This window comes from Sceloporus occidentalis, unplaced genomic scaffold (genome assembly GCF_023333645.1).
Source record: "Sceloporus occidentalis isolate IW3139 unplaced genomic scaffold, rSceOcc1.0.p SCAF_328, whole genome shotgun sequence".
Taxonomy (NCBI): Eukaryota; Metazoa; Chordata; class Lepidosauria; order Squamata; family Phrynosomatidae; genus Sceloporus; species Sceloporus occidentalis.
In genome coordinates, this window is record NW_028317308.1 from 413,942 (window position 1) to 435,199 (window position 21,258).

The 21,258-nt window shown below is 44.4% G+C and overlaps 2 protein-coding genes across 2 annotated transcripts; one reads left to right on the forward strand and one right to left on the reverse strand.

The window, feature by feature from the left end:
- Positions 1-4,203: 4,203 nt before the first annotated feature.
- LOC149274505 (metabotropic glycine receptor-like) lies at positions 4,204-14,653 on the forward strand. The gene is made up of 11 exons (XM_089505435.1): positions 4,204-5,096; positions 8,175-8,283; positions 8,703-8,787; positions 8,975-9,168; positions 9,733-9,801; positions 9,890-9,999; positions 10,108-10,346; positions 10,446-10,584; positions 10,793-10,898; positions 10,985-11,131; positions 12,197-14,653. The coding sequence occupies exons 1-11, from the start codon at positions 4,204-4,206 to the stop codon at positions 14,651-14,653; spliced, it is 4,548 nt and encodes a 1,515-aa protein (XP_089361561.1).
- Positions 14,654-15,215: 562 nt separating this feature from the next.
- Positions 15,216-18,150, reverse strand: LOC149274506 (large ribosomal subunit protein mL45-like). The gene is made up of 8 exons (XM_089505436.1): positions 18,109-18,150; positions 17,332-17,533; positions 17,095-17,212; positions 16,914-17,012; positions 16,248-16,296; positions 16,019-16,168; positions 15,410-15,580; positions 15,216-15,314 (listed from the first exon to the last, which is right to left on the reverse strand). The coding sequence occupies exons 1-8, from the start codon at positions 18,148-18,150 to the stop codon at positions 15,216-15,218; spliced, it is 930 nt and encodes a 309-aa protein (XP_089361562.1).
- Positions 18,151-21,258: the final 3,108 nt, after the last annotated feature.

The following is a 21,258-nucleotide window of genomic DNA, read 5'->3' on the forward strand; positions in this document are numbered from 1 at the left end:
GTACCACGCCATATATAAAATGTATATTCGAGTCTGATTTGCTTGGACTCTGATGCATTTTACTGTCATTAGGGTAATAAAATGAAAATATGAAATAAAACTGACTTCTGCCGGCTGTGTCAATAAAGTGCTGCGGGTTCCTTACTTGACAGTGAAGTAAAACACATTATAATAATGAGAAATAACACATGTAAGCACATATGGCATCTGGAATAAGATGCAGCCAGGTCATTAGGCAACATTCTGTTCTGGCTAAACAACTCCTAGGTTCTTTCTGTTTGCTTTGTATGTAGCTCTGGTTCAACGACTCCTTTTTATCTATTGTATCTATTCATCTATTTCTAGTAGAAAACAAATGTTTCATGTATTTACTCGCTGTAAATTGTGATTACCCAGAGAGAGAAGTAAATGTATCTCCCAACACTTAGATTGGTCAGTGGGGGGAATTCTTTTCGATGACTATCATGAGAATTACCTGTATTTACTACTACCAAGGCCAGTTTCTTATTCCAGACAATGCTTGGCACAAATGCTTATGTTATCTATCAAGGCGATCCCTTATTTGACCTCGACCTTGGATACGCTATCACTATATCAATATATGGGGATTTTTTTCCCTTTCTTTTGGACCATGTTCCACTTTGGCATGAAAAGACAATGCATTATTTTTTGCTAATTGAGCTTCAGTACTAGGCCTGGTCATATTCACAAAAATAAAAGCCAAAGGTTTAGATGAGTTATGGTGGTAGTTAACCAAACCTCCATCTCTCTCTTCAAACGGATAGCATGGAACCAGATGATTTTCACTCTTTTATTTATCCTTCTTTTCCCTCAATATGCCATCATATCTTTTCGCAGTTTATATTTAGTGTTTGAAATGAAACATTTATACTATTTTTATGTTTATGCTAAATAATAGCATATGCTACAGAACAACGATGCCCTCTATTTACTAGCATCGCCCTATATAAGAAACTAAACACAAGCAGCAGCAGACAGGAGAGGAGGGGAGAGGAGAGGTGATGTGGAGCTGATGCAGACAGATGTGTGATAATATATACAATGGGAGAGGCAACCGTATGATGTATAGGAAGGAAGGTGATGGAGGGGTAACATGGTAGATGTGGAAATAAAGAGTCTGGGTTTTCTCCCACATCTGTGACAGATCCCTCGCTCCCCAGGCTCTCTACAGCCATCTGTCCTTCCACTCTCTCCACTCACACAACACTAATTTGAAGTGACACAATCAGAGAGACCAATATTTATACAGCCTGCAGGAGGGGTAATCAGGCAGAGAAGCTTTACAAGCCTGTATCACCCGTCCACTCTCTCTCTCTATATATATATATATATATACACAGAGACATACATCTCTCTCCATATATATATATATAGATATATACACATACATATATAGTAACAGAGGAGGTCAGGGACAATCATGCTTTGTCAGGCACTCTCACTATGTCTTTGTGGCTGAGGGTTTATAGATATTGCATCAACTGTTGGAATGATATCATGTCACGCCAGCGCCTGATTTGCTAATAATATTATTGCCGTATCACTGCCGGTGACTGGTTGGCTAGCACTATTGTTGTCGTATTATTGCAGGTTAGAATCATGGTCACATATCACTCTCAGTGCTTTATTGGATAGCATTTTTGTCACATTTTATTGACAGCTGGGCTGGCACTATTATCTTTATGTTAGTGCTGGGTTGGCTACCACTTTTATGATATGTCACCGTCAGTGCCGGGTTGGCTAGAACTACTGTGCTAAGTCACCGTCAGTGCTGGCTACCAAAATCATTATGTCATTGTCCTTGACTGCTTGGCTGGCATTATGATATATATAACTGTCAATTCCTGACTAGCGAACACTATTGTCATACGTCACTTTTTGTTAGCCTGGATACATCACTTTGCCAGTCTGTAATTGCTACAAGTGTTCTGATGTCGCCTCTGTCACTCATTGACTCCCACTCTGACAGTCTACTGCTCTCAATCTGTTAATCCACATCACAAGTGATTTTCCATTTTTTATTAAAATCGATGCTGGACCAATTTAAGAAAAATTTGGGGATTAACTCATAAAGGTAAAATTGTAATATTTTGTGTTCTCGCCCTGGAATGAAAATGATTTAAGCGTTTAGTCTACGTTTAAATGTTACTCCTCTAATCCCTTCACCTTTTGTTGTGTATTCGGCATTGTTGAATGTGTGATGTGATAAATCTGGTGTCGATGTTCTCTGCATAATCCCTAGCCATTGGATTGTGTGTTAATTATGTCACTCCTTTCCTGTTTGTTGTGTATGCCAAATTTTCCCCAAAGTGGCTGAATAAACTATACCCAGTCCCAATAAAGTATGTTCATCCTGACTGGTGTATCTTGTTGTGACTGATGGTAGAGTTCTTTGGGAGACCCAGAGGAACACCTTTACTCTGAGAACGGAGCGACTACGCAATTTGTACCTGGAGGACAGTAACAACGTGCAGGCCTGTCCTGCGAGACCCCCATGGTTCCCGTTACAGTCGCCCTGTTTTTGTAGTTATGGTTTGTGAGTCACAATCACTCTAAATGCAGTTATATCAAAGCCATCGCCACCCTTTTCACTCTCATTTACCCTTTATGTACAGATGCATGGATTCACACATTGTTAATATTAAGAGGATTCCATGTTCTTAAAACACGCATACAGCACATATAACACACGCAGTGTGCTCGCATGCTGTTTATGTACACACACACACACTCTCTGTGTCTGCATGGCGCACGGACTGATGCTGATGTTGGGGGGGGGGCAGGAGAACGCTCCCAGCCTCGGTTGCCATGGAGCTTCATCCAGGTTGTGACGACACAACTGGCGTCTCCTAGCGATAGGAGAATGGTGGAGCAGCTTTAACCCCCCGATCCCACACACTGCATGCTCCAAAGTGCACCCCCCAATCCCTTTATCCTCACTGATCACCTCCGTGCCTGTCCGATAACATCAGTATCTGCGTGCGGTGTTTCTTCCGCCTGTCACTCACAGATCTCCTGCTTCTATTTCACGTACATTCATGCATTCTAGATTGTAAGCTCGTCTGAGCAGGGCCCCCCTCACCGGTTGTTCTGTAAGTAAAATTGTCATGTTATGTGCCACTTGTGATGTCCTGTCTACCCATTGTACAGCGCTACGGAATATGATGGCGCTATATAACACAATAAGTAATAATAATGAACATGCTTTCCACCGCTCTGCGTTCTGCCCCAGGCAGTCCCAAGCACGTCCTCCCTACTGTGGGGATCTCTTCAAAACATCCACCCTGCGCTGATCGCTTCTCCTCTATGTTCTCTGAGTAAGCGCTAAGCTTCCCTTCATAATCCACACTGATCATTTATCCACTCTTCATACACTCCGCATCACTCACCCCCACTCCCTGCACTAAGCATACCCTATTCAGCTGCCAGTCTACCCCCACGTCTCTGCATCTCCCCTGTCTCCAGTCTCTCCACCCTCATCTTGGAGCCTCTCCACCTATTTTCCAGCCTATCATTTTGTTCTCAGACACCTAGCTTCTTTACTGAGCGCAGGGATTAGGTAGACCTCGTATGGGAAATAGGCACAGGGCAGAAGGCAGTGCCAGCACAGATTCGGGAACCAAGTGACGTACGCATAGCAGGAGCAGAAGAGAGAGGAGGGGAAGCAGGAGAGACGGAGAGAGAGAGAGACAGACAGGAGAGAGGTCGAAACAGAGGCAAAAAGCTAAAGGGCTGAAGAGAGAAAAACAAGACGACGACAGCTGGAGAGAACGGAAAGAGTTAAATGGGTGAAGGGATGTGACAGGGCAGAGAGACAAGGTGGGGGTGGGAACTGAGCAGGGAGAAGACATGGGCACCCGTCGGTGTGATAGGAAGTGAGAGATGAACGTGGACGGCACATGGAAGATTTTAGCAGGTATCGTTCAGGTCACATAATGCAGATGAAATAAAGGGTTAAATACACTGACCACTCCAAGGTCCTGCTGCAAGATGGGAGGCTCGTACTCAACACCAAGGGGACTGTATCTACACCGGTGTCTCCCAGGAAGAGCATCGTTGGCATGATCTCTTCCTGACGGAGAGATGGCAGTTTTATGGTTGGCACTGCTTTGGTGCCATCATGTCCAGCAAATTCTTCATGCCACTCCGATTTTTCAGAGCACCTCATGGACCAACATTACTATGGAGGAAGCCCCAACTCCAACTCAACCTCCGCTATCCACCTCTCTAGACCCCCTGCCCACTCCCTCCATTCCTTCCTCTATCCCTTCTTTAACCACATCTCCCCCCTATCTTCCACCTTCTTCTCCACATGTTCCCATATCATCTCCTCTTCCATTTACCCCCTCTCCATCCACCCAAACTACTGCCTCTTCTACACTTCCCCCTTCTCCTGGTCCAGACCAGCCTGATGAAGAGGGTCGTAGAGCAGCACTTGGCTTCCTGCACTCAGGTAACCTTCTATTTCTGTCTGAAGCCAATTGCACAAAGAGACACGAACTCACTGACCTGAGAGGCCGCCCTACAGATACAATTCTTGATCACACCAGAGGCCCGAGAGACTCCCTGCTCCATGCCACCAACTTCCTCAACATGATATTCCAGGCCAGCGACATGCGTGAGTCCAGTATACGGGAGGACATAGAATGGTATCACGCTCTGGTGAGAAGTCTGGCAGGAGGGGACCCCCACATACACCGGGCAATGCTTTCTCTCACTACCCATCCAATGTCCTCCAAGCCTCAGCTGCTTCTTCAGGCCACAAAGGAGGGCCATGAAATTCTTTTACGAGACCTCTCTTCACCTCACCATCATAGGAAACACAGAACGGACTGGGGATCTTGGGGTAACTTTCAAGCCAGCCCCTCACTCACCAAGGAGATCCTTCTAAATGATCTACAAAGCCTTGATACCCCAAAGTGGAGCAGGGGAGACAGCTACATTGTGGACCCCAGTCATGTACACTGGTCCAAACCCTTTCTAGAGTGCGAGGGGGGACATTTTGTCCCGGGATGGATGGTCTCACTCTCTACTGCGTTCTTTGGACTGAAGCCTGACCTGAGTCCTGAGTTTAAGTAAGTAAGCGAGCTGACATATGCTAGCGTCTGGACTACCGTCATTTTAGAAGAACATGACGGGGTAGGGTAGAAGGGGGGCTGCATGTTTTTCTCCTTTCAAGATACGACTTTCTCAGAGGAATAACTAATCTTCTGGTGAGACTTAACAAATCCAAATATTAAAGTAGCTTAACAAGAGACTCCTAACACCTAACTTTTTGTGCTATGTTATAATAAACTAAATTGATTTATTCATTGGAGTCAAAGATCGAATTCAACATAGATTTCTCCTGCACTGGAAGTGTTTATATAAATATAAATATATAAATCAGTTATTGGTATTACAACATTGTTGCGTATGCACTGGAATTTAAACACTGGATGTATATATACGGTATATATATTTATATGTGAATCAGTTATTGGTATCATAACATTGTTGCGTATGTACTGGAGCTTATACACTGTATATATATATATATATATATATGTGTGTGTGTGAATCAGTTATTGGTATTATAACAATGTTGCATATGCACTGGAATTTATACACCGGATGTATATATATATATATATATATATATATATATATGTGTGTGTGTGTGTGAATTAGTTATTGGTATTATAACAATGTTGCGCATGCACTGGGTACTACAAACCCCCTTTAATCTCACCTGCATATTTTTCTCATGGCCTCACTTTTTCCTCCCCCCCTCAGATTAGTCTCTCACAAACACTGATTTTATATCACTCACATCCGCCCTCAAACTGAGCAGCTGTTAAGCCGCAAATCTCCCTCCGCCAGCTCTGAGTGAGCAGATGGCACCGGGATGCCAGGTTCTAACGACCCTGGCATATCCCTGCCCTAGCATTTCAGTGTGATCCATGTCGCTCTGCCACCTTCTCATCCGCAGGACACTTTAGAAATAACAGACTTCTAAATGTGGAGCAGTCACTATGGAAACGAGCAGAATGTGCCTCCGGGTTGGGGCTTTAACACTTTGCACTAGAAGATATTTGTAAATTTGGCAAATATGTCGGCCCTACCTGCTCAGTGCTGCCCCCACTTACTCATCCTTTGATATCGAGCCTTTGATGATGAGTACCCTTGTGGGTTGCCCTCACCCTTTTACGGCATCCATATTTAATGAATTTCTATCTTCCTTGAGGGTTAAGAAATTATTTACAGAATATTCCATCTGTGAAGACGTTCTCCGTGTCCTTCTAGCCGTGTCGTCTCTGAATCCTCACCTAACTTATCAATGGGCTAATGCCGGTCCCCCATATGCTGAAAGCACTCACGGGAGTGCTGGGTGCTGCTCCCCAGAGAATAACGTATAGCATAACAACCTATAGCACTACAACCACTGCGCACTAGAGTCGTGTCAAACACACAATCACTAAATGTGACTATAATGAAAGGCCCCAGTCCTCCATGGAGCTCTCGTTACTCTAGATACCATGACAGGCCAGGAGAAGCACCCTGCGGAAGCCTAAGAGCGTAGAGTGCGGGCCACGTGGCTAAAGCTCTGGCTAAAGCTGGCAGACGTACCTCCATCATTTTTTGCCCACTGGCAAAAAATGTCGAATGAAATCCTCAGTATCTTCCTGCACCCTGCTAAATATACATAAAATTGCAAGTAAGTCACATGAAAAGCCTAGTGGGCATATATGGTCAATTCTAATAATGGAAAATCTTATGCCTTTCTGAGAGATGGGTAGAACATCTCAATTTATAAGGGTGGCTGCATGTTGGCATCGTATCTGCTGATAAAATGTATTGTCACCTTGCCAGCATGCAGGAACAATTGTATCATCTCTTCTACGTGCAGAGATCAGACGAACGTTACCAGGTGCCTTTTCTATCTGTGAAATCCCAGAGGGCAGACTTCTTCTTCTGGAGAGAATGTAGCCCTGGAGTACAAAGGTTGATTACAGAGAATAGTTCTTGGTTTACCCAGCCATGCCAGCATCACACAAACATCAGCACTGGTACAGCACAAAATATTTCAAAACCCAGCAGTCTGAGCTCAAAATCACACTGCGGACTGGATGCTCCGCTCACATTTTTCTCACTCTTTCATTTAGCTTATGGTTTAACATGAAATGGTTTCCATTACGAGTACTGGGACATTATTCCTTATTCTAATTTCTGAGAATAATTGCTGCATTGTGTCCAACATGTTGGAGACATGTTTGGAGACATGGTTGGAGGCATGGTTGGAGGCATGGTTGGAGGCATGGTTGGAGACATGGTTGTAGGCATGGTTGGAGGCATGGTTGGAGACATGGTTGGCAGCATGGTTGGACACATGGTTGGAGGCATGGTTGGAGACATGGTTGGAGACATGGTTGGAGACAAGGTTGGAGGCATGGTTGGAGACATGGTTGGAGGCATGGTTGGAGACATGGTTGGAGGCATGGTTGGAGACATGGTTGGCGGCATGGTTGGAGACATGGTTGGAGGCATGGTTGGAGACAAGGTTGGAGGCATGGTTGGAGACATGGTTGGAGGCATGGTTGGAGGCATGGTTGGAGACATGGTTGGAGGCATGGTTGGAGACATGGTTGGAGGCATGGTTGGAGACATGGTTGGCGGCATGGTTGGAGACATGGTTGGAGGCATGGTTGGAGACAAGGTTGGAGGCATGGTTGGAGACATGGTTGGAGGCATGGTTGGAGACATGGTTGGCGGCATGGTTGGAGACATGGTTGGAGGCATGGTTGGAGACATGGTTGGAGGCATGGTTGGAGGCATGGTTGGAGACATGGTTGGAGGCATGGTTGGAGACATGGTTAGAGGCATGGTTGGAGGCATGGTTGGCGGCATGGTTGGAGACATGGTTGGAGGCATAGTTGGAGACATTGTTGGAGGCAGTGGGGACTTGGTTTACCAAGACTTTTTTTTACATGAATTTGTAACCTATTCTCAGTTTTTAATGTAAGGCACTTAGGAGGAGAAAAGTCTATTTTCCTCTATTCCTATCTCAACTGTTGTGAGTTTGAGCTGTAGAATAACGTGATATCCTCCTACTCATGAGTAAATGAGTCAAGTTAGTGTCATGAACAACTTCAAAGATACACTTTGTTTTTCAGAGGAGCCTTGCGGGTGGACGTACGACTGCAGAGTTTGGGGATAAATCAATGTTCCCAGGGGCCTGGATGGTTTGCCAACACGCACAGCTGTGATGAGAACAGCACACAGGTAATTGAGGTCTGCCAATGGTTTACACGGTGCATACCTACCTACTGAACGCAGTCATTCGAAGTTGTTGGTACGGTGTGAAGGTTCCCTGTCTGCTGATTTTCTGACCTGAGCATATTCACTGAACCATATCTAGAATCTATGTGCACAATGTAATGTGCTTAGCAGTCAGAATTAACATACCAGTGTTTGCCCCACCATTAGAAATTTGCCCCAGAATTCCCATTTATGAACACCCCCCAGAAGAGGGAGATCTCTGGGTAGTTCCCCGGTACGCTTACCTAGTTGATCTCTGGGCATACAATAACTATTATTTATTGTTTTATATAGCGCCATCATATTCTGTAGCGCTGTACATGGTTAATGTGTGTAATACTAGCAGTAACTGCCGTCATCTGAGCTGCGTGTCCCCCCTTCAGTGCGTATCGGATGAAAGAAACGGCTCCATCTTGGGCAGGTACCGATGCGTGTGCCAGCCTGGCTATTACAGGACACAGCATGAGGGTAAAGTAACAGTGTGCGCTAGTGTTTCGTGTATATGTACATAGCTGTAAATGAATGTACACATAAACATACGTGTATATGTCTACTTCAAAGATGTGTATGTTGATCGTTACACGTAGTTACTTTGTATATGTGTGTATGTGTTAGGATTTCTCTGTACTTTTTCTTGATCCATGTGCCCCCGCAGGCTCGGGCAGCTCATACCCGGGGGTTACAGCCTGTGGGCGCTGCAGCGAGGGCTGTGCTACGTGTGTGGATGGCTCCCCGTGTCTCGTGGAGGAAGACTGGGCTCTGCGCGTCACCGTGCTGTCCCTGCAAGCAGCGGGAATGCTGGGGGTCTTCCTGAGCATGCTTGTGGCCTACAACTTCCGCGAAAGCAAAGTGAGCGGACGCGATACAATCAATAAAGTGTATCTTTCACCCTTCCCAAATATTTTTACTATGCAGTTCGGAACACTGAAGAATCTTGTATTGGCGCTTCAGAATTTTAATAATAATTACTATCCTACCCAACATTGCAAATGGCCAGAGAGGGAGCCTTTTATTTTATTGGACGTGATTACAAAGATGGCGCTTAACTGCATTAAGGCTCCAAACAGCAATGTCTATTGTTACTACACTGCCATTATCACACCAAACAATATAAATTGTATTCGGGGATATAATCTGTAATTATGGGGAAACATCTTATTGATCCAAGGAGAAATCTGACTGCCATTTTTGGGGTCAAGAAGGAATTTTTTTCCCTGGTTAGTGCAAAATTGGAAAGCGCTAAACTGGGGGGTTTTGCCTTCTTTTGGATCAACAGCAACAAATTAACAGATATAGGAAAGGCTGAACTTGATGGACGCAGGTCTTTTTTCAGCCTATATAACTATGTAACCCCAGCGTACGTTCTTCCTCCCCAAACACACACGCATATTGACTCTGTTTCTGCCCTCGCAGAGGATCCGTGCCTCAGGTCTTCTGCTTCTGGAAACCATCCTGTTTGGCTCCTTGTTACTGTACTTTCCGGTGAGTGACCCCCCGCCCCGGCCACAATATATCCCAGATCCCCATATAACCCGAGTGGGCTGACTCTGTTCATAAATGTTTGGTCTAGGTTTTTATCCTCTACTTTAAGCCAAGTGTGTTCCGATGTGCCGCTCTGCGATGGGTGCGCCTGCTTGGGTTCTGCATTGTGTATGGGACCATCGTGCTGAAACTTTACAGGTGTGAACAGGTTATACCCCGTTCCTCTGTTTGTATGCATGTTTAGTGGATGTATGTGCAATCAGACGTGTTAATAGATAGCACGGGTCTTCAATTCCTTCTTTACAGGGTAATGAAGGTATTCATTTCAAGGACTGCTCAACGTATACCCTACATGACAAGTATGCGTTTGCTGCGAATGCTGTCAGTCATGGTGTTGCTCTGCACCTGGTTTCTGGTGGGATGGACTTTAGGGGTTCTGGAAAACCTACAGCGAGGGGTTCCTATGGTTATCCGTTCACAAACACGCGAGGGGCTTGTCTTTTACACCTGTGACCACGATCGCTGGGATTATATGATGTCTCTGGGTGAGTTCATTTTATGTATCATATATGATTTGCCATGTGGTCCATCTCAGGATCACTCATGGTGTTCAGGTGTGTAACTTGCTGTAATTCTTGTTCTAGGTGAGTTTCTGTTGTTATCCTGGGGAACCTTCTTGTGCTATGAAGCTCGTTCAGTCCCGTCTGCCTTCCACGAGCCTCGTTATATGGGACTTGCTGTTCACAATGAAATGTTTGTTTCAGCTGCATTCCATGTGCTCAGGTGAGGCTTAACACCGCATATCGTGAACTTGAACACTAAAGAATAGTAACAAAATTAACGTACAAGATTAAATTTTTTCCTGTACTTGAAGGTGAGTAGCAACTAAGTCAAATACAGTTGCCTTGTGGTTGTCTTCACAGGGTAATATATCAGGATACCAAATTATATTTATATGATATTCAGTTGCCTTGGATTTCCTTTGTTCAAGGTTCGTCATGGTCACATCTCTTCATCCTGATTGGACACTGCTCCTGTTTTTTATCCACACACATGGGACTGTCACTATGACACTTATCTTGCTCCTGGTACCAAAGGTATGCTTTACTAATGTGTGTATATTAGGTAGTCCGTGAATGTATGGGTGGCTTAGCTTACCAGTATCTATATGCTCTTGTGTCAGTTCCTACACGCAGGAGGACCTCCTCGAGAGGAAATAGCTGCCGAGGTGTATGAGGATGAGCTGGACTTGAGACGCTCCCGATCAAATTTGAACAGCAGTATCACGTCTGCGTGGAGTGAGCACAGCCTGGATCCTGATGACATACGGGTAAGAATGTGCTGTTTACACGCATGTGCTTCCTTTTACCCAGTGGGACCTAGATTATTGATTGGGTGGAGTCATTGAAGCCAGAGTGTAAAACAATATATATATATATATATACACATGTGTGAGAAAGAAACTACACCCTCTTTGGATTCTATTGTTTGTTTTTCACACATGGCTTCTTCTTTTTGGCTTTATTTTTGTTAAATCATGACCCTGTGTAATATGTCATGTATTGTTCACCTGAGGTTGCATTTACCTAATTTTTAGACCTGCTAAAGAGCAGATGATTGTTATTATGTCCTGATGTGTAAAACCATACAATTCAAAGAGGGTGTACTTTCTTTTTCACATGACACCAAGGAGAGTTTATGCCCTTTTAGTGGGTATTATAACAGAAACGCCAGGTTTCACCCCCTGCCTGGGGCAGAAGTGAACAATTACTATAAGAGAGAATTAGAGAATCAAAGTTACTTGGCCAAGTCATGCACAATAAGCTACACCTGTCACCTGCATCATTTGTGGGTATAGACAAGCTTTTGCACTCCAAGTGCTGTGGCCTAACCCATTATTTTGGTAAACCAAATTAGTTTGATATATGTGATCTCATGTTATGCTTACACTTTTACAGTGTGCAGCCACATATGTCTAACTGGTGCCCTCACACTAAAAGACGCAATCTGTTGCAGAATTGGCAAGAGGTGCTTGGGAGGCACCGGATGTCTAGTCTGGGCCTGCCAATGATGTTGAACTAGCAAGATGGATGCCAGCCTTTCCTACAAGTAACAAATCACAGCTGCTGCACTTTGAAGCCTAATTTCCTAATTAATTGTTTTAAGCTCTCCTGTATAGGGCTTAAAAGATGCTTGGCACCTATGCCTGGAATGGAAACTTTAATGCAGGACTAAACACTTTGTGTGTTAAACACACAAAATGGTTGCAGTCCATCCTCACTTAGTGTATATTCCATATTGTCTAGCATGTGAAGAGACTGCTTGACAATTGCTATTTTGTGAACGCGTGACTCATAATTATTTGGTCTGACACAGCACCATTTTCTTTCTGCAGGATGAGCTTAAGAAGCTTTACGCCCAACTGGAAGTCCACAAAACAAAGAAGATGATCCACAACAATCCTCATCTCCAAAAAAAGAGGAGTTCTCGGAGAGGACTGGGTCGCTCTATTATGAGACGTATAACTGAGATTCCAGATTCTGTTACGAAACAGTGTGGGCGAGAAGAAAAGGAGGGTTCTCCAAGTTCCGCTGGAGGACAGAAGAGAAGGCAGCAGGACAGCGGCAGTGTTAAATTGCGAGAGGAATCACTGAGGCAAAGAGTCCTTTCTCTGCGCAAGTCACATAGCACTTATGACCACATGCAAGAATCCAAGGACAGTGGTTCTGTCTCTCCACGGCTGGAGAGCTCAGCTAGGGATGCCTCCCTACGGGATTCCCTGATGAGGAGAAACCTTGCCAGAAACGTGTCTTTACGCTCTCATGGGGACTCTCTTCGTCAAGCTCCCTTAGTCTGCAAGTCACTTAGTGCGCACAACCTTTTGGCAGATAAAAAGCCTTTGAGTGTGTCTACTGGAGCTCTACAAAAATCTCACAGCATGATTGGAAGTGCTCATGGAAAGGGCCCACTTACAGGAGCCTCAGAAACCTCCACAGAACGAGCTACGGAAGGGAGTAGGAACCCACTGCTGGGAGGCAGTTTCGACAAAGCTGAGGTGTGTCCATGGGAGCTTCAGGAGCTCCCTACATATAGTGAAAATAAGGCTCAGAAGCATGTCACCTATGCACCTGGAAAATGCAGTAGCATGGACACCTCACATGTATCAGGAAAGCCCCACATTTCTCGGGGGAAGAAAGAAGACACAGATGCTAAGCATCAAAGCTTGGGAAGCAGAGAGAATCTTAGAAGTGATGGCGTAGAAGGGAATATCTGTTACCATTTACAAGATAGCACTCAGCAGAAAACAGAGGACCCTTCATCTATCACAGTGAAGCCTGGTGCAGCTCTGGTTCCCCCAGGTTATGCAGAAGGTGAAGGATTCAAGGCACTAAATGCTGAGGTTATCGGTACAGGAGGAAAGAGTCCGGGGGAGTCTGCAAAACTAATTCACAAAAGTACATTAAAAAGTCTGGTTCTGGCAGTACGGGCATTTAAAGGAACAGCCGCAGGAAGACAGCATAAAGAGAGAGTGAGACAGGCTGCTGAAGGAGCAGGGGTGCTTAAGAAGCAGCAAGTGGAAGAATTAAAGACACAAGATGCGGAATCAGACTGTATTAGGGATGGGGAACTTAAGTCACAGCTACGTGAGCTGGCAGAAAGTGAGAGTCAGGCGTGCCTCTCCCCCCAGAGAGAGTGTTTCTTGAAAATGAATAAGGATAAGGATGAAATGTCCTCTTCTCCTAAAATGTCTAAACAGACCCCACCATCCAGCAAATTTGAGAGAATGAGTCAGTTGCGAGAGGCAGTTTGCCCTTGGGAGAGCATGGAGGGGCCACATGATGCCCCACAAAAATCAAACAGTGTGGAAAGCAGAAGAAGTGAGATATGTCCCTGGGAGAGTACAGATAGTGAAGGTCCAGGGGGTCCTATGAGTCAATCAGGGAGTAACTTCTCCTTCCACATTCCTCCACCTCCAGTGGAAGGTGAAAAGAGGGGTCCACATAAAGAGATCTGCCCTTGGGAAGGAGAGGAGGAGGAAAGACAGCGAGAGGAAATTTGTCCCTGGGAGGGCAAGGATGCTGGAGACCTAAGAGCAAAAATATGCCCCTGGGAAACTGGTGAGATGGAAAAGGTGGCCATGGGAGGCCTGAATGAACAGAGTTTAGTCATGAAACTAGAGGAACTTGGGCGGCAAAGAGATGCTGTGTGCCCATGGGAAAGTGAAGAGTCTGGGGGATCCCCAGGGCTCCTCAGTCAATCACAGAGTAAAACATTTGACGGGGGACCTATTCAATCTAAAACTTCAGACAGCTTGGATTTAGAGGCTCGAAGAGGAGAGATCTGCCCCTGGGAGAGTCTGGACTCTGAAGGGACCCCAGCAACCTTGAGCCAATCGCAGAGCCATAGCTGGGACCCTGCAACTAAGGCCCTTGTAGATTCAGGACCCTTGGAGTCTCCCAAGACCAGCAAGCCACCCCTTGGTCAGCTGTACAAGTCACAAAGTAAGCAAGATTCCATGTGTAGCTGGTCAAGTGAGGAACCCAGACCACTATCTAAAATCATGAGTAAGAGTGAAGGACGCATGGGTGATCTCTACCCTCCTATAAAACCCGCACAGCATGGCAAACGCTGGCACCACTCCTTACGACTGCAAAGCAAAGTGCATGCCGAAAACCAAGAGAGCAGCATTACACCCCAGGAAGGTACAGAGTTGCAGGCTATGCCTCCTACAAGAGATGAAAACTCTTGCGGTCTGGCAGAAATATGTCCATGGGAAGTGCAAGAAAAGCCCTTGGCATCTACAGAATCTGTCTCCCATAAAGCAGATGTCTGCCCATGGGACTTCCAATGATAATATTAGATTCTGGTGAATGGGCATAGTGAGAGTGAATGCACTGCTTGTACATATGGGTGGATTGAGTGAAGAAGACTATGCATGCATAGCCGGCAAGCAACTAGACTGGGTGTACAAATGTGTATGTATACTGAGGAATGGAAGGAATCAGAACTTTGCAGAAACTATTGTATTCTCCAAACAGAAATAAAGAGCTGGAAGTTAGAATTGTTCCTATGTCAGTACCCAAATCTCAAATAAAAAATGCCCTTTCTTTTCAAAGCTTGTCTTTGTTGTTTTGATATATTTAGAGTAAGCAGCGTGCAAAATGGTCAAACACGTACAACAAAAATTGTCACTGTTCCCAAGTCCTATTATCATGGTTTATTATTTTACAAGTTGAGGAGCCAAACTAATCCACGGGTTCGAGGGTCTGTGAAGAGACGTCCAAGTTCTGGTTGGATGAACCCCAGATCACGAGCTTGCAGAGTTAATTTGTCTGCTAAAATGCAGTATAACACATCCAGCACCTAACCTACTACTTGTGAAATGTTCATCATAGCTGTCAGTATAAGCATTGTTATTTATACCACTGCTGTTGCGGTGATTGGGTTGTCTCATGGACCACATCCTCCAGCTCCTGACATGGCTTCAATTCAGGACCAGGCAACATCACAGTCTACAATAAAAGGAAAAAAAAAGCAAGATAAATATATGCTGTATATTTGAAAGGTTAACACTTTTAATTTCTAGAGAGATAAGAGATTTCCTTACCTTCAAAATGGGGTCTTTGGGTGGCGCCCATGCAGGAACAATCTTGCCATGCATTCTCCATGTTCCATATGGGTTTACCATATGACGCTCAAACACCACATACTCCAAAACATCCTTTGGTTCTTCGTTCCCGTACTGTACGCGTCCAAATCGGTCATATATAATCAGACTCTATGGCAAAAGCATAGTTGTGGGAAATGGTATAAACAGACTACACAAATGGAAAAAATATTATATATAGATAATATAGATACTAATCATGGAAGGAGAGATAAAGGGAGTGAAAAGGGCAGGATATTTTATTGATCTGTATCATAAAATAAAATCAGAGCTGCGTGGCACACCAATACATCATACGTAATGCACAGAGGAATGAGATCTCTAGATTGGATACAAGAAGCTATCCAGCCATTGATCGGAAAATCCATTTATTCTCTCCCAGTACTTGGCTGGGCAAATGCTAGCCGACTACTGAGGGAACCTTGTATTATGTACTGTCACACACAATGATGACTGGTCAATGCCAAAGTGGAAGGGGAGTTTTCTGTTTATCTGCAGATAATGGTTAACTAAGAGAACAGAAAGCGTACATTTGGACCAAACACTCACCTGTCTGCTGTGCATCCGGACAGTCACTTGGCCATACAGATTTCCCTTGGTAACCATGTCAGGACAACGAACCTGAACTACGCGAGGAGGCTCCAAAGATTCTATGAACTTCCAGCGCAGAGTTCGATATCTATTTCCACGCACCAACTCCTGCGAGAATGAAAAGAGGAAACAACGTCAGAGCATTTCCCATGGGTCAAAAACAGATGAAGAGCCGCAACTTACTTACAGGATAGCAACGTTCTGTCACCAAGCTGTGCAACTTGTGGCGGTCAAACCTGCAAAAAAGAAAAAGCACAAAACTTTACACAGAATGACCTAATTATCAAAACACTGAACCCACAGTTATTTACATTCCCATCTGTTTATTGTGTTAAATATAAACAAAGTAACTGTTCTTCTGAAAGGAATTGTTTTATTTGATATCCCACAACACTGGGTGAAATTTACTTTTGGTGGACATTTCATCATAGTTAAAACGCAGCGCCCACTACACTGATGATTTCACATTAATAAAAGTTCCGTTTGGCTATTTTTTTTTTTTTTTAACCTAACATTTCTCATCCCTGGGAACGAATCTCTGTCCTGTACTTTGTTAAATACCTTTATGTAATGTTTCTATCACACCTCCTCCCTTGCTTCCAAGCTTTCCTGATAATTACCATTGAAAGTACCAGTGGAACATATGTGGCTATTTAATTATTCAGATACGATACTGTTTTATAAATGGTTTTAGAATATATTACATTTCTAGCACTGATATATTTGGTTGTAATGACGTAGCGTGTACTCATTTGCAGATGGTATGGTACGTATCAATCAGACCTAATGTTCTATGTATATAGAACACAGAAAAGCATATAGGAGTGTGAGAGGGATGAATCATGGTACTTACTGTGTCAGGCACTCGTGTGCTGCTAAAAATATTTCCTGAGCTTTCTCTGGGAATGATTTTGTGCTGAATTCACTGTCATATTCCTTAATCTTGCGAACTCTGAAAGCAGAATTATGGGATTTTACAACAGAAATGGAAGGCACAGACGAGACCGTATTACAAAGTCAGCTCCGATACATACGCTAGCTGAGAGGTCGCTGTCTGTTTCAGCTGCTGAGTTCTCTGCTTTAGCCCCTCCTTGGTAAGCGATGACAGGCGGGCATCCCCTTCAGGTGGCACATATGGGTCAAATATGCCGGCTAAGGGAAAGAAAAGGAAGTGTAAAAATACGTTCAGATCCCACCCAGCCAGTGCAGCAGGGCCCTTCCTCGCTACAGAACCGATAAAAATCTAAACACGGTTAAGGAGTGGGTCACACCTGTGCAAGACACATTGATCGGCCGCTCTTGGATTTCCTGAGGCGTCACCACACCAGCTGCCCGAGCCTTGTTCACCATGTCACTCATAGTTTTATGTTTACTTCCCACAGCTGGGGGTATGAAGTGCCTCTTCTTGGTCCTGATGGGTAGGATCATTACAGGGGCAGCCAATCGGGGTGGACTGAGAATGGCAGCTAGCCCCTGCGGGTAAATAACAGAAATACCTAGTACAACCAACCCACATGACTTTTATACTTATAACCCACAAATAGGCAAATAAAATGCCTCCTCTTGACCCAGGGAAGGCCAAGTCTTGACGTGGACTCAGGGAAGGCCGCCAGCCCTCATAACGTCCACCTGTCATACGTCTTATCCAAAACAGTATTTTATCACACCAAATAATGTTTTTAAGAAAAATATGGAGAAACATCAAGTAAAAGATGTATAAAATTTGAGAGACTGACCTTATTGTCCTTTACTTCTCTGATCATAACCAATAACTAATCACCAGCATAAAAAGAAACTAAAATACTAATCACATAGAGGAAGCTATCCTTTATTTAAAATGTCCTTAACTACAATGATCTGGTTAACGAACTATACTTTATTCTAAATCTATGTCCTGTCAGAACAGTATCGGATTAACACGATGCTTCGTTACCAAATAGCTACACAATCCACACAACTACTTCATCGCACGGCAAAGAAGTTTAAATTACCCCACACCGTGCGAATAAACACGTATTCATAGATTTTCTTCTCGTCTTTCCACTCACCTGTTCACCAAGTGCCCGTAACATTCTCATGGAGGCAGCCATCTTGCCTGCGCAGTGGACGCTGGGAAGCCTCGCTGCCATGTGACCAGTAAAGCGGTGATTGGATTACAATAGGAAGTGAGTGGCTAGGGTGTGGCTAGGTAGTGTCAATGGCTCTGACGGGGTGGGTGTTAGAGGTGTAGATATTGTAATAGTACCGTGCACCGGCAATAAAACTACCTATAACTCTATTTATATGTATATATAATATATATCTGTGTATCTATATATAGATATATATTATATGTGCGGGCATATATATGTATGTATATATATATATATATATATATATATATATATATATATATATATATATATATATATATATATATATATATATATATATATATATATATATATATATATATATATATATATATATATATATAGATGGAAAGATTGCTGGGGTGTTCAGCCTTACAGCCGACAGATCGCTTTTAGACCTTTAGGGTAAAAAAAGAAGCTGAAATCCCAAATAATGGTGTTTTTTTCCTTTATCTTCCCATTCATATTATATATATATATATATATATATATCTCCAAACATACACGTGGATAGCCACACTACATTAAACTATCTATCCGGGATAAGTCACACCTGTCTCTATGGTTGGCATATAAAAAATGCGCCGTTTGCCCCATGGGCTTTCCCGAGTCTTGTTGTAGACGCTGGCGCCGTGTGGGCGCCTTCCGTGCCCCCGTGTTCTGGTTCACAGCTCTAGCATTGATGGTGAGCGGGTGACACTTGCGTGTGTATCACAGTCTGTAGTATTGCACAGCAGCTTCCTTTTTACTTAGCGATTTATCAGCGCGACTCGGTTTCCGTGGCGCCGGCTGCATTGAATGTTTGCTAACATGGCGCTGTGACACTGTATTGAAGGTGACCTGGGCCAGGCCAGTCAGGGAGGGCAGTAACTCTGTTTATGCTGCTGCATGTCTTCGGCGTGATATCATGTGGACATAAATGGACACCGGCGCAGATACAACACAGGCTGCTTCATGTAATGAGGCCAGCAACAACAGGGAAAAGATAACGGTTCATTCAACCCGTGCCGGGGTATTTACAGTTAAATGATTGTAGCCTGCAGTGCATTGCACTAATAAATGACCCTTATTAGCCAGGGATAAGTAGCTGCAGAACATTTCTCGGTACCTCCGTTACCTGATTATCACATTTGTGACAGTAACTCTAGCTGGGGCGGTGTAGAGGGACAACAAAACCCTCTTTATTGACGGCACAGATATTTATACGCTAAACATTTAATCCCATCAACTAGCAGACAGCCCGGCGCCTCCATAAAGTTCTATGGCCAGCAATGCCCACCCGAAAATGAGTTACTATTTCGTGGTGATCCCGAAAGGAGCGGCGTCAATCCCGGGGGGACCGATGGAGAGCTCAGGACCTGAAGATGTTATGATCCAAAAAGCAACGCAATCCGGCGTCGGGACCCCTGAGCGATAGCATCGGTAACATTCCTGGGAATAGTCAGCGCGGTAGCCGGCCCATGGCCGCGGCTGGGTAAACCATGGTCCTAAAGATTGGTAATAAAACCAGGGTTCCCAAACGAGCTCCCGCCGAGTGTTACGAACCACAAGCTTAACGTAATATCAAAAGGGCAACGTGGTGGAGCAAACAGCATCCGTAGCGACCCTGTTCCAATGGTCGGCAGGCATTACCGTGGTTCCTAGCCACCGCATGGTTCTCAGCCGTAAAGGGTTACTGTGACTTCACAGGAACACAGAGAACATTAATGTATTATTTGAAACATCTGATTGCTCTTATATATATATATATATACACACACACATACATACTGTATATACACACGGATCTCAGCATAAGGGGCTTTGACCCACAGAGCATGTCCTACCCCTAACACCCTCAACTATCACATCCTGCTGTCCCCCATCCTAATTAATGAAGTATGGGGGGGGGGTGTAGAGGAAAGTAATTCACTGAGAGATGACACCAGAGAAAGCCTGATTAATAGAAAGAGATGAGACATCAAAGGAAACTACAAAATAAACAGACTAAGGAAGACATCGTCCAAAAACACAGAGGCGTCTAAAGAAACTGCACAACAAACCAAGACTTCTTCGCCGGCAGCATTCATAGAATGTTCCAGGGAGTATGCAGCGACGCTCACAAACGGAGAGCGGAGTGGATTTATACCGAGATGTCTGTTATTGATGGAGCAAGAAAGTATTAGCATAGTAACGCAACCACCGGGGAAGAGAATCAGCACCAGGTCTTTCTCTGGAGTTGCAATCTGTTGTCTTTTGGGAGATTACGCAGAATGAGGATTGGATGGCAGACAAACTAAACAGCAAGATAACTGGAGATACTCTTGTTTTTTTTGTTTTTTTTTTAAACGCGCACTGATTGACCAGAATGAAAAAAGGGTCTCTCCACATCCAACGCAGCACTTGCATGTACCGATGACTGATCTCACAAATTAACCAGTCCCGTTTTGGATGGATCAGAGATGACACAAATTGCCCGTAGACTCAAAGACTCACCAGGGAGCATGCAGACTCGTTGGACCATCATACGCTGATCAGACCCCCTATATAACATAAAGAGCAATCAATAAAATCACAGCTCGGGCAGAGAGCAGGTGGAGTGACGACAAACCTCACGGTCCATTATTCACCAGCACTCGCAGAGTGTTTACAGTGGCGTCATTGACAGTAAAGAGTAACCAAGGAGCATCTAAGAGGTTTATAGATTATGGTAATGTTGGAGAATATATAGCAGGATAGACTCTGTCTCATTTGAATCCCACGTGTGAGCTGGCTCTTCGGGAAGTTCCTGTATCGCTGGATACCCTATTGTTGAGGCAATGCCTCCAGTAGCAGAAACCTCAGAGGCACCAATCAAACTCAGCACATGCGCAAAGTCTGTGGTATCTCTGGCATATGTACTCTTGCTAGTGGCTGGCATTCTTGGAAACACTCTGGTTCTTCGAGTCCTGCATGGCTTCCGAAGCGGGCGTAGCGTGCAGGCTTCTCTCAGGCACCATATGTGTAGCCTGGCATCCTGCGACCTCCTGCAGTTGGTACTTGGCATTCCAGCAGAGCTGTACGGCAGTATCTGGAGTTCTTTCCCGT

What these genes read in the sequence shown, in the direction of transcription:
- LOC149274506 (XM_089505436.1), bottom strand. Translation starts at nt 18,150, where the DNA reads ATGGCTGCCTCCATGAGAATGTTACGGGCACTTGGTGAACAG. An exon ending in ACAGCGACCTCTCAGCTAGC is followed by an intron (nt 17,013 to 17,094) that starts GTATGTATCGGA and finishes TTCTGCTTTCAG; the next exon opens with AGTTCGCAAGATTAAGGAAT. An exon ending in GCACACGAGTGCCTGACACA is followed by an intron (nt 16,297 to 16,913) that starts GTAAGTACCATG and finishes TCTTTTTTGCAG; the next exon opens with GTTTGACCGCCACAAGTTGC.
- LOC149274505 (XM_089505435.1), top strand. Translation starts at nt 4,204, where the DNA reads ATGGAGGAAGCCCCAACTCCAACTCAACCTCCGCTATCCACCTCTCTA. An exon ending in ATCGTGCTGAAACTTTACAG is followed by an intron (nt 10,000 to 10,107) that starts GTGTGAACAGGT and finishes CCTTCTTTACAG; the next exon opens with GGTAATGAAGGTATTCATTT. An exon ending in TCTTGCTCCTGGTACCAAAG is followed by an intron (nt 10,899 to 10,984) that starts GTATGCTTTACT and finishes CTCTTGTGTCAG; the next exon opens with TTCCTACACGCAGGAGGACC.